The following is a 12231-nucleotide window of genomic DNA, read 5'->3' as shown; positions in this document are numbered from 1 at the left end:
ATGAAGGGGGGGGCTACTCGAGATCATGAGAGCCTCAGAAAATCCTGGTGGATGAATGAAATAAGTATTAATAATTTTTTTGCTCACAGGCCTCTCTAGCTGGTAACATAGAACACTGAGTCTCTGGCTAATATTGCCAGGAATTACAAGTGGTGGTGTAATCTTTAAAAAAAAAAATCTTAACTGAGATCTCATTTGGAAGTAAATCTAGTTGTTGCAAATTTAGGGCACAAATCTTTCCTGGTGTGAGCGCAGCAGCAAATGTTTGGAGAACTTGTTATTGAGCCTTTTTTGTAACTATCAGAAGTAGTATTGTCTTGCAGAACAGATACAGGTGCAAACTTAAATAATTTACATGATTTATATGATCATTTACTTCTGATTTTTCCTGGTGTAGAATTTTGTTGAAAATATACAGACTCAAGAACATGCTTTTGTCTTACCTACTCCTACATTATATGGTCTCTGGGAATAGAGATTCTAAAATTTTATTTTATTTATTCAATCTTTATACCACTTCTCTTCAATCAAGATCTCAGAGCAATTCACAACAGCTAAAACCTATACAAAATTATAATATTCAATAAAATCACAGTAAAACAACAGTCTAATACAAATAATTAAAAACCACTCTAGTCTCAATCCCAGCATATAAAACCCTGCGAATAATATAACAATTGCAGGTAGATAAAATGCACAGCAATCTTTTCTGCCTCACAGAAGAATATTAGATAGCAAAAGCATGCTTGAATAGTTCTGCCTTACAGTTTTCGAAACATCAACAGGTCCTGCTGACCATGAGCGCCTTCCAACAGTGCATTCCAAAGAGAGGGCGCCACAATGATAAAGGTTTGGGATGATGTCTTTTGAACTTCCAGCTCCTAAAGCTTTTTTTTGTATTTTTTTATTAGCTTTAGCAAACATGCATGTTAATCTTTTGTCGTGAAAGCAAACAGAATTTAGAGAAATGCCAAAGAACTTTATATATTGACTTTTGATTATTCTTTCCCTGTAGCAAACCAAAAGTTATACTGTGGACTTGCGTGCCAAGCCAGAGTATCACAAGTTCCTGATTGGCAAAGGAGGTGGTAACATTCGGAAGGTGCGTGACAATACAGGAGCCCGTATCATCTTCCCTACTTCAGAGGACAAAGACCAGGAGCTGATTACTATTATGGGAACAGAGGAAGCAGTCAAGGAGGCTCAGAAGGAGCTGGAAGTGCTCATTAAGAACTTGGTGAGGAAAGCATTTTTTAAAAATGTATTTATCAGAAATGGACTTTTGCTGTTGACTTGGATACAGATGTCATGCTGTGCCCCATGCATTTTCAGGATAACATAGTTGAAGATTCTATGACCGTGGACCCCAAGCATCACCGGCACTTTGTCATCCGGAAAGGGCAGGTACTTCGGACCATTGCAGAGGAGTATGGGGGTGTGATGGTGAGCTTTCCCCGTCCTGGCACACAGAGTGATAAAGTCAGCCTTAAAGGAGCAAAGGACTGTGTAGAAGCAGCAAAGAAACGCATCCAGGAGATCATTGATGACTTGGTAAGTCACTTTTTTTTTGTATGGACCCTTGGTCAATATTTTTTGGTTCAGCATGCTGATACCTACACTTGGTTGTATGCAGTAATACAGGCCCAGAAAACTGGGCAACACCCCCACTGAGTGAGTTCATATGATTCTGAACTTCAGGTAAGAATCATTTGGCTTTAATCAAAATGACATTTGCAGGAAGTGTCTAACAGCCAGATGCAAGATTTTGTCCTGTTGGATTAATTTCAGATAATTCTGGTATGCCCTTGTGGCATGTTTCCCATTCTTGCATAGATCACAGCTTCATTTCTTTAAAAATAGCTGGATTAAAAGTAGATGGCCCTTAATTCATATCCTTCAGTATTCAGTGGACAGAAAAGAAGGGAAGTAATGCTCACTTTAACTTCTCATATTCTTAAGGTATATTGGAGAACTCCCTTTCTTATCAAAGTAATGAAGCTTCTGGCTTCTCTTTTGGAGTTTCTAACGTACTGTTTGGGGACATTGACTTTGAAAAATGCATATCTTTCAGTTTGCTGTCTGTCAAAATCATTGTTTTAGAAGTGCAAGGAAAATTTAACATTGTCTTTAAAGCACAAATGGAAGCAGGGGAAGGGTTACTACACATTTTTTTGCACTAGGTGGGAACTTATAAAGCTGCCTTAATCTATGGTGTAGTGGTTAAGAGTGCAGGACTCTAATCTGGAGAGCCGGGTTTGATTCCCCACTCCTCCACTTGAAGCCAGCTGGGTGACCTTGGGCTAGTCACAGTTCTCTGGAGCTCTCTCAGCCTCACCTACCTTGCAGGGTGTTTTGTTGTGGGGATAATAGTAGCATACTTTGTAAACCACTCTGAGTGGGTGTTAAGTCATCCTGAAGGGCAGTATATAAATTGAATGTTATTATTATTATTATAATCAGTTGACCTGTCAAGCTCACTATTGTCTGTTCTGACTGGCAACAGTCCTCTGGCATCTGGGCAGATAGAGGACTTCCCCAGTACATTCCATCTAACTCCCTTTTTCTGGAGATGGCAAAGATGGAATCTGGGATCTTCTGCTTGTGAAGCCTGTGCCATGCCTCTCCACCCCAACTAGTAACAGTGCATGCTTGTTAGAATAAATAACTAGGTTCAGACAGATTCACCTGGCCCATTACAGAGATTTATTTCATTAATTTCACTTTTACACCTTACTTTTCTCCCCAGTGGGACCCAAAGGAACTACTTTTCCTACTGGACTATCAGGCAATTCCTGATGCTGTTTATTTATTTACTTCATTTATATCCCATCTTTCCCCCTAATTGAGACTCAATGTGGCTTATGTCATTCCCCTCTCCTCCCTATTGTAGAGTGGGGATTTGAACCTGTGTTTCCTAAGTCCTAGTCTAACACTCTAACCACTACATAACACTGGATACATTAATGGGATCCTTGTATGTTACAAAATGTCTTTAAAACTCTTATCTTCAGGGGTAATTCTTAAGAATTTGAACATCATGTTGGTAAATTCTTCTTTCCTACTCATAGGAAGCTCAGGTGACAATAGAATGTACCATTCTTCAGAAATATCACCGCTCTATTATGGGCCCCAAAGGTTCCAGGATCCAACAGATCACCCGTGACTATGGTGTTCAGATCAAATTCCCAGACCGAGAGGAGAACACAGGTATGAAGCCCTAAAAGTCTGCTAATAAGAACAAGTGCCCTTGAAGGAACAGAATTACCCTGTATTTGTAAAAGCTTCTAGATGCAGAATGGCATTCATTCCGCCACTTTGCTCAGCCAGTTTTGAAGCCTTCCTCCAGCCTGAGCAGATTTTCCCCAACAAAAGAGAATGTTCTGCTGAAAAAAGTGGTGAAGGCTCCATGAGCTGTAGGAAGGCTTCAAACTTGGTTGGGGAAAGTGGTATGGTTCAAGCTACTATTTCTTGAAACTTTTCTAGCAATATGATTCCCTTAGGAACTGATCCATGTAAAAATAAAAACCCAGGTATGCTCTCTAGAATTTGGCTTAACATGACCTTGAACTCATTACCTTGACCTACTACAGAATTGCCTTAGGGGTAGTCAGAGTTGAATGACTTTCAGAACACTAAGTAGAAATGAAAATCTGGTTCTGTGTGAGCTTTGCCTTCTGAGAGTACCACTCTACAAACAGGTAAGATCAGCGACAGCTTCTACAAGGGTTGCCACTTATGCACATCTGGGAGGCAACCTGCCTGCAGTAGTACTCCCTGTCCCCTGCCCTTGCTAAGTGGAGTGGGGGGGGGAATAGCACCAATTGACCCCTAGAGGTCACTTCGTGTTTTAAAACAGGAAGTAGTGTCATGACACTTCAGGAATTTCAAAAAATAGAGATTTGGAAAATCCTAGAATGTCTTGCAGTCTCTTCCTGTTTCAGATATCTCTAGTATCTTCCTCCCCACCACTGCTCCTAGCTCCTATATATGCGTTTTAGCTCCCACCTTGTAGGGCCCCCACAGTTCTGTCATTTTGCTGAATGCGCAAAACAGAAATGTTCAGGAGTGTATTTTTGTAAAAGGATTAACCACGCAATATAATGGAAGAGTTCAGCAGGATGCTTTTAAGGGGATAGGATTGTACTCTGTGCAATGCTTGTTGTATATATCACCTTGTTTTTATTACATTGACTTCTACCTTTGCAAACCATGTTCTGCTTTATTGTATGCTGTACCTTTAGGCAGGTTTTTTGTGTGTGTTTTCAGATTCTGTTATGCTAATACTGTTGCATTGTTTATTGGATATCTTATGCGGTCTGGATTTTTTAAATATTTTGTCAACAGTCTCAGTGAAAAAGTCAGGCTCTAAAAGAAGTATAGAAATCATAGATTCATAGATTTGGAAGGGGCCTTACAGACCATCTAGTCCAACTCTCTGCCCAACACAGGAACAGCCTAAAGTATTCGTCTTTGCTAACTGTGAAGCTGCAAAATTTGAATAGTAGCTGAGAGCTTCAGGCTAATTGTTGTTCTTGTTTGTGATCATAGCCTCAACTGCAGAGTTAGTGCAGGAGAATGGTAAAGAAAGCAGTGAAGGGAAAGAGTCCAAAGAAACAGATCCTGGCTCACCAAAGAAATGTGACACCATCATCATCTCTGGCCGTCGAGAGAAATGTGAGGCAGCAAAAGAGGCCCTGGAGGTGAGTGTGTATATAATCTGCCATGTCCTGAAAGGTGAGGCTGTTTAACTTTGCTTACTGGATTCTGTAAAAGTGATCATAAGAACAAACTGATTGTGGCAGACTCTAGGAACATGGCCTTCTTGAAACTATTAAGTAGTTATTTATTTAGAAAAATACTCTGCCACCTCTCCAGAGAACTTGCTCAAGGTAGCTTACAAACTAAAACATAATAAAAACATAACACCAAGAAAGTTGCTAATAATTACAAACCCAGCCTGACCATGATTGAACTAGAGTTACCAAACCTCATGGTGGGGGGAGAGGGCCAGCCATGAGTTTGCAGCAGTGTCTAGAGGGACATAAGATCACTTTTCCTGCTGCTGGGCAAGGCAAATGGCAACCCTGCGGTTTGTTTTAAAATGAGTCTCAGTTCTCAAGCTTGAAGCAGATTATAAAGAAAATCAATCTCTTAATTAAAACCATGGGTAAAACATTTTGGCTTGGTGTCTAAAGGATAGGTACCAGGTGAACCTTGAGAAAGGCATTCCACACATGAAGTGCCATCACTGGAAAAAAAATCTTTCTCTGGTCACCACCTGTCTCATCTGTGCACAGAGAGCAAGGCTTGTCAGGAAGATCTTAGCTGATAGGTCGAACAGTACGGGAAGAGGCAGCCCTTCTCACACCCAGGCCATTGTTAACAGGCAGAATGCGAGGCTGAGTGAGAACAGTGGACTCTTGAGATGATACGGTGCAGCATCTACACTTAACATCCTAAACATTAATTTGCCTTCCACTGGTGGTGTGATAATTTATTAGATGCTTTCTGGATTGGATGAAATAAGGGTTTACCTGTGCTTGGTGTTTTCTCCCATTTGCATCAATTCTTCAGGCTCTTGTTCCAGTTACCATTGAAGTAGAAGTGCCCTTTGACCTTCATCGTTTTATCATTGGTCAGAAGGGTGTTGGGATCCGTAAAATGATGGATGAGTTTGAGGTGAGTAACTTCTCAGCTGCCTCCTCCTCCCTCTGAGCTTTGGAGAATTGGTTGGTTGGTCTTGGGTATTATATGTGATGCTTTCAGGGACAATCAAATTCTACACTATATGCTGTTGCTTAAGCTTGCATCATCTGAGAACCAGAGTAAGAGTGTCATTTTTTGCTTATTTTGCAGCGTGTTTTTTTGACAGAGTTCATGCACAAGCTTTCTGCCACATGCTTTGCAATGTATCTTGAGCTGTGCAGTAGCATCATTCTTTTAAGTTGTTCTTCTCTGCACTTGCTGAAGATCAAGACGGGCAGCTTAAAACTAGCTAGATATATTAAGTGATTTTTAAGCTCTTGGAAGATCCATTTCCTTGAAGTAATGATGACAAGGTTGTAAAGGCTCTTAGGTGAAAAGTGCCTGGTCTTATGGTTTGACAGATTGCCTATTGTTTTTAGGTAAACATCCAAGTTCCTGCCCCAGAGCTTCAGTCTGATATCATCTCTATAAGTGGACTTGCTTCTAACCTTGATCGTGCCAAGGCCAGACTATTAGAAAGAGTGAGGGAACTTCAAGCTGAGCAAGAAGATCGGGTAAGCTATGATGGGTCTGCTGTGGTTTGCCACCCAGCTGCCATGCCTTATTGGAACAAATTTCAAAAGAATGAAGTTGTGTACATGAAGAAATGCTGATAGCAGCTTTAGCAAGAGAGTCACTGTCTGCAGTGTTTGAGGGACCAAAGCTGGAGAGTTTTATGTAAAATATTCCCAGGTATTATTGTTGCCTTGATACTGCCTCTATTGGCAGGCCATGAAATCCAGTACAAATTTAGGCTGAAGGGCTATACCATGGACCAAAGCATCATTTTTGGAGCCCAGCCTTCAGACCTGTGCAGTCAGTTGCATAGAAGTCAGTTGCATGGGGCAAGGGGGCTTGGTGCTGGGGTGGTGTAAAATGGGGGGAGGGGAGTCTCTTTGTGACTTGGAACATCTTGTAGCCAGAGGCAAGAGAACTGGCAATTGATCTCCTAGCTTCATAAGGTAACGAAGTCCAGTATAAGGGCTTCATGCTGTATTTCTGGTACTTGTGGGAAACTGGAAGGCTGATGTCTTGTAACACCTTAATGCTTAAAATCTAATTAAATTTTTATACTACCATAAGCTTTTATGAGCCACAAAAGCTTATGCTGAAATTTTAGTCTGTAAGGTACCACAAAACTCCTGCTCATATTTACTGCAAAAGTGTGATGTGGCTGTCCATTTAGACAACTGATGTAAGCCTGTCCTCCAATACGGGAGAGCTCAGGAGGGGCAAGTGATTCTTTGAGATCAGTAAAATAACACTGTTCCAAGACTTTTTAAAATAAGAGAGGAAAGACTATTTGAAGGCATGTCATTTAACCTTTTCTGTAGATAGCCATGATATGCCTGCAGACTTAAGTAGGTTACAACTTTGCTTTGTTTTGGGATTCCATGTTGCATAGAGAAATGTTGAGACAAAGTAATAACAGGAGGCTTCCCTTCAAAAAATATAAACATTGGTAATAAGCTATGGCTAGCTTCTTAAACTAATTGGAACTCTCAAACCAGAGAACAGAAGCAGAGAAAGATAGTTGTTGATTAGAGGCCAGACTGTTGTGCCCTGTTGAGTAGACAAAATCTCATCCTGCCATTTGGTGGGAAGTACTTTTGGCTGTTGTCCTAGAATGCCTCTCCAGGGTGACTAAATTTGATATTCTTCTTTAGACAGATTCTTCTTTAGACTAAATTTGATATTCTTCTTTAGATGAGATGTTGAAATGTTTCCTTGTTTGTTTGCTTTAGGCTTTGAGGAACTTTAAGCTGACAGTCACTGTGGACCCCAGATACCATCCTAAAATCATTGGCCGGAAAGGTGCTGTGATCACTCAAATTCGCACTGACCACGATGTAATCATACAATTTCCAGACAAGGATGATGAATCCCAGGTGAGAAGCATGGGGAAGGAAATTCTCCAAGGCTGGAGGGAAACATTCTTTCTTTCTGTGTTTCTGTTTTGAGCTCTACCGTAGCAATGTCAGTCAGATGGCCATCACTTGCCAGAGAGGCTCTTGTGGGCCTGAGGGACATGGCATTAACTATCATAACTTCTCCCCAAGGCTCAGGATCAGATCACCATCACTGGGTATGAGAAGAATGCTGAGGCTGCCCGAGATGCCATCATGAAGATCGTGGGTGAACTGGAACAGATGGTCTCTGAAGACATCACTCTGGACCATCGTGTTCATGCTCGAATTATTGGTGCACGTGGTAAAGCCATCCGCAAGATCATGGATGAATTCAAGGTAAGTATAGTACAACTCGTTACCTGGGAAATGTAAGAGCTAGTTATGTCAGTGTCCTTAGTAGCAGTCAGTGTGTATGTTCTGGTAGCAAACAACAGCATGCAAGAAATATCAGGACAGGGATGACCATACAAAGAACATCAGGACCATAAGTGATTGACATGGCTGTGATGCTAGCAGAAGCATGCTCTCCTTTATCTCTTGCTTTCAGGAGTAACTGCAGATAGGATATGAATGCTTCAGAGAAGGGGAGACAAACTCTGTTGGCTCAGTATAGCAAAAGTAAATAATGCAATACTTAAGCATATTTTCATGTAATCACTGCACAGTTAATGCGCAGGGTTAATGTGTTCACTTTCACAACTGCAAGAATGAATGTTGCTTCTTTTTTATGTGAAAACTCACACAAATTAAACCAGGCCTACCTAATAGTCCCTCTCTTGGATACACGCCTTAACGCAGTGAGGGGGTTCGAGTATGTCAATGAAGCTGAGAGCAACACCATCAGGAGCACAGGTTTGGTCAAGAGTGTAAACTGGAAGAGTCACTCAAGGCGGAATGGTCAAAGCTGAGACACCACTCTAAGATGCATCCACTCCCTTCAGGAACCAGTGGTCACATAAGCAGAAGAGAATTAAATGTTCCAATGGTGATGAGAACGGAAGAATTCTTGAAGGTTAGCTGCTTGGCAGCAGCAGTAGGGGAAAGTGAAACTGGCGGAGAACCTTTCACAGGCAATGGCAGTGTCACTTCAACTAACCCTGGTTAGTACTGCAAAGCAGAAGGCAACAATGATAAAACACTTCTGCTAATCTCTTACCTTGAAAATCCTATGATGGAACAGTCCAAAATGAAAATAGATATAGTGCTTGAAGACAGGACCCCCCCCCCCCCCCGCAGGTCGGATGGCACTTAATTGGCTATCGGGAAAGAACTGAGGACAAGTACAAATAGCACTGTTCTTAATGATGGGACTGGATTAAAGCTGAAAGGATGTCCAGTTACTGCAAAAGGAACATCCAAAGCTGTGCAACACACATAATAGGAACATGGAACGTGAGAAGTATGCAGCCAGGTAAGCTAGAAATAGTAAAACAAGAAATCCTGCAATCCTGGGTGTGAGTGAACTAATGTGGACTGAGTCGGGACATTTTCAGTCAGAAAACCACAAAGTGTTTTACTGCAGAAATGACAAACTCAAAAGAAATGGTGTTGCCCTAATACTGAGGCGAGACTTGGCGCAAGCAGTCAAGAGCTACAACGCAAAGTCTGACTAAGTAATATCAATCAAACTTCAGGGAAGACCTGTTAACATAACCATCATTCAAGTTTATGACCCAACTACAAAAGCTGAGGAGAAAGAAATTGAAAACTTTTATGCAAGTGTCCAACATGAAATCGATCACACACCTAAACAAGATATGCTGATAATCATAGGTGATTGGAACTCAAAAATAGGAGACAAAGCAGAATCAAACATGGTGCAAAATTGGATCACGAAATGGAGCAGGAGAGTGACTCACAGAATTTTGTGAAGCCAACAACCTGTTAATTGCTAACATGCTTCAGGCAACCGAAAAGATTGTACACATGGAAATCACCGCGTAGCCAATACAGGAACCAAATAGAATACATAATTGGAAGTAGAAGATGGAGAAGCTCTATTCTGTCTGCTAAAACATGACCAGGAACTGAGTGTGGTACAGATCATGAGTTGCTAATATCAAAAATTAGAAAAAAGCTGAAAAGAAATACTAAAAGAATCATAGTGCCACCATACAGTCTAAAGGATATTCCTAAAGAATTTAAAGTCCATATAAGAAATAGATTTTCAGTACTAAGTTTAATTGATCATGAACCAGAAGAACTATGGGCTGAAACCAGAGATATTATCAAGGAAGAATGTGCAAAGACTATTCCTGTAGCAAAAAGGTAAAAGCAATCTGTCCCACAAGATCCAGGAAATCAAAGGGAAATTCAAGCCATGGCTTGAGGTGCTGAACACAGAAATACAATATCTGATCAGGACAAAACAAAGGAAAGATGGGAAAATACACTGAAGAACTATACAGAAGAGATGGAAGGATGACAGATATTTTTGAAGAAGAGTCCTTTGAAGAACCAGAAATCTTAGAAAGTGAAGTAAAAGCTGCACTGAAAGCAATTGAGAGAAACAAAGCACCTGGAATACCAGAAGAGCTATTTCAAGCTACAGAAATGGAGCCCATCAAAATCTTAACAAAAATCTGTCAACAAATATGGAAAACAAAACAATGGCCCACAGACCGAAAATACACAGTCTACATTCCAATTCCAAAAAAAGGGAGATGCCAAAGACTGCAGCAACTATCGGACTATCGCGTTAATTTCCCATGCAAGCAAAGTAATGCTCAAAATTCTATAACAAATACTCTTAACATACATGGAACAAGAAATGCCAGATGTTCAAGCTGGATTCAGGAAAGGAAGAGGCACTAGAAATTTATGATGGCTAATGGAACGCACCAGGGGATTTCAAAAGAAAATCAGCCTGTGTTTTATAGATTATAGCAACGCTTTTGATTGTGCGGATCATGAAAAACTATGGATAGTGTTAAAAGAAATGGGGGTGCCACAGCATCTGATTGTTTTGATGTACAACCTGTACTAGAAATGGGCACAAACTGGGAAAATGGCAGTTCGTGGCGGTTCGTAGTTCGTCACATTTCACGAACCTACACTACCTTGCCCAGTTTGTGAACCGGTTCATTCAGTTCATCATGTTCCAGAGGCCATAGAGCGCTCCCCTGGACAGTAAGAGATACCAAACTCACAGGGCGTCTTCAGTAGGCTCTCCTCCAGCCACCCTCCAAGTTTGACAAAGATTGGATTTCGGATGTCCAAGTTATAGACCCCCGAAAGCAGGTGCCCCCAGGAAAGTTCCACTAGATAGAATGGGAGCCATAAATGCTGATTATATTGGCTCTATTGAAATGCATTGCAGCACCAAAAAGTTGCAATGAAAATGTAGGATGGAGTTAGAGAATCTTTCTCTGAGAATGGAATGACGGCCCGCAGAGTGGAATGATGGTCCTTGGGACCAGCTAAACTGCTCTGGGCCTGGAATGAAGGCCCCCGGAATGGAATGGCAGTCTCTGGGAGCAGCTAAACTGCTCTGGGCCTGGAATGATGGCAACCAGAGTGTAATGATGGTCTCTGGGAACAGATAAATTGCTCTGACTTGTATTGGCTCCATTGAAATACATCGCAGAACCAAAAAGTTACAATGAAAACATGAGATGGAGTTAGAGAACTTTCCTCTGAGAATGGAATGACGGCCCCCAGAGTGGAATGATGGTTCCTGGGAGCAGAAAAACTGCTTTAGGGCTGAAATGGGGACAGAAGTACTCTTTGAAGGGATAGTCAAAGAGGTGTTCCTGAGGAGACAGGAATATTCTTTTAAAAGACTGGACAACAGAGAATCTAAGAGAGGTTAATCTTGGGGGGGGGGGTAATGTTCTTTGGGGAGACAGGAATATTCTTGTACAGGAAAGGATGGAGGCGATCCATGAGGGAAGGTTAATCCTGGGGGGAAGGTAGAGTTGCCAACTTCCAGGTGGTGGTTGGAGATCTCCCAGAATTACAACTCATCTCCAGGCCATAGAAATCAGTTCCTCTGGAGAAAATGGCTGCTTTGGAGGTTGTCCTCTCGCCGGCCATACCACTGAAGACCTTCCACCACCCATGCAGGACAATGCTGTATTTTAATATTTTATACCCGCCAATTTTAATTGTTTTGATATGATGTTTTAATGTTTTTACTTTTTTAAGCTGTTATTAAACCGCCCTGAGCCCGTCTGATGGGGAGGGCGGTCTAGAAATGTGATTAAATAAATAAAATAAATAAATAAATTATACCCTGCTGTAGTCCCTCTTTTCCCAAATCCTGTCTTCTCCATGCTCCCCCTCTCAAATCTCCAGGAATTTCCCAACCTGGAGCTGGCAACCTTAACTCCATAGCATTATACCATGCTGAAGTCCCTCTTCTCCCCAAACCCCATCCTCTCCAGACTTCTACATCTCCAGTAATTTCTCAGCCTAGAGCTGGCAACCCTACAGGAGAGGTGCTCAAAATAATAATAAGACTCCTCAGATGAGTAACCCATTAGGCTTAGCCCCTGAGCCTGGCTGTGGAACAGAAGCAGGTGCACCAGAATGTCAAGCACAGGCTTCAAATAGCTCTCCCTCTGTGACTGAAAAT

The 12231-nt window shown here is 41.5% G+C and overlaps 1 protein-coding gene across 3 annotated transcripts in view; it reads left to right on the top strand.

Annotated features, from left to right (window-relative positions):
- Positions 1-12231, top strand: part of HDLBP (high density lipoprotein binding protein) — a 78618-nt gene that overhangs the window by 54643 nt on the left and 11744 nt on the right. For all 3 annotated transcript variants that reach the window (XM_054982912.1, XM_054982913.1, XM_054982914.1), the window contains exons 18-25: positions 1016-1237; positions 1333-1551; positions 3069-3207; positions 4549-4700; positions 5575-5679; positions 6126-6260; positions 7491-7634; positions 7806-7991. In XM_054982912.1, the coding sequence (XP_054838887.1) occupies positions 1016-1237; positions 1333-1551; positions 3069-3207; positions 4549-4700; positions 5575-5679; positions 6126-6260; positions 7491-7634; positions 7806-7991 (1302 nt within the window). The remainder of the gene's footprint in view (positions 1-1015; positions 1238-1332; positions 1552-3068; positions 3208-4548; positions 4701-5574; positions 5680-6125; positions 6261-7490; positions 7635-7805; positions 7992-12231) is intronic.

The sequence above is a fragment of the Eublepharis macularius genome, chromosome 6, assembly GCF_028583425.1.
Source record: "Eublepharis macularius isolate TG4126 chromosome 6, MPM_Emac_v1.0, whole genome shotgun sequence".
In the NCBI taxonomy this organism is placed as follows: Eukaryota; Metazoa; Chordata; class Lepidosauria; order Squamata; family Eublepharidae; genus Eublepharis; species Eublepharis macularius.
Note: the sequence above shows the minus strand (reverse complement) of the source record. Positions and strands in the feature narration are given on the sequence as shown.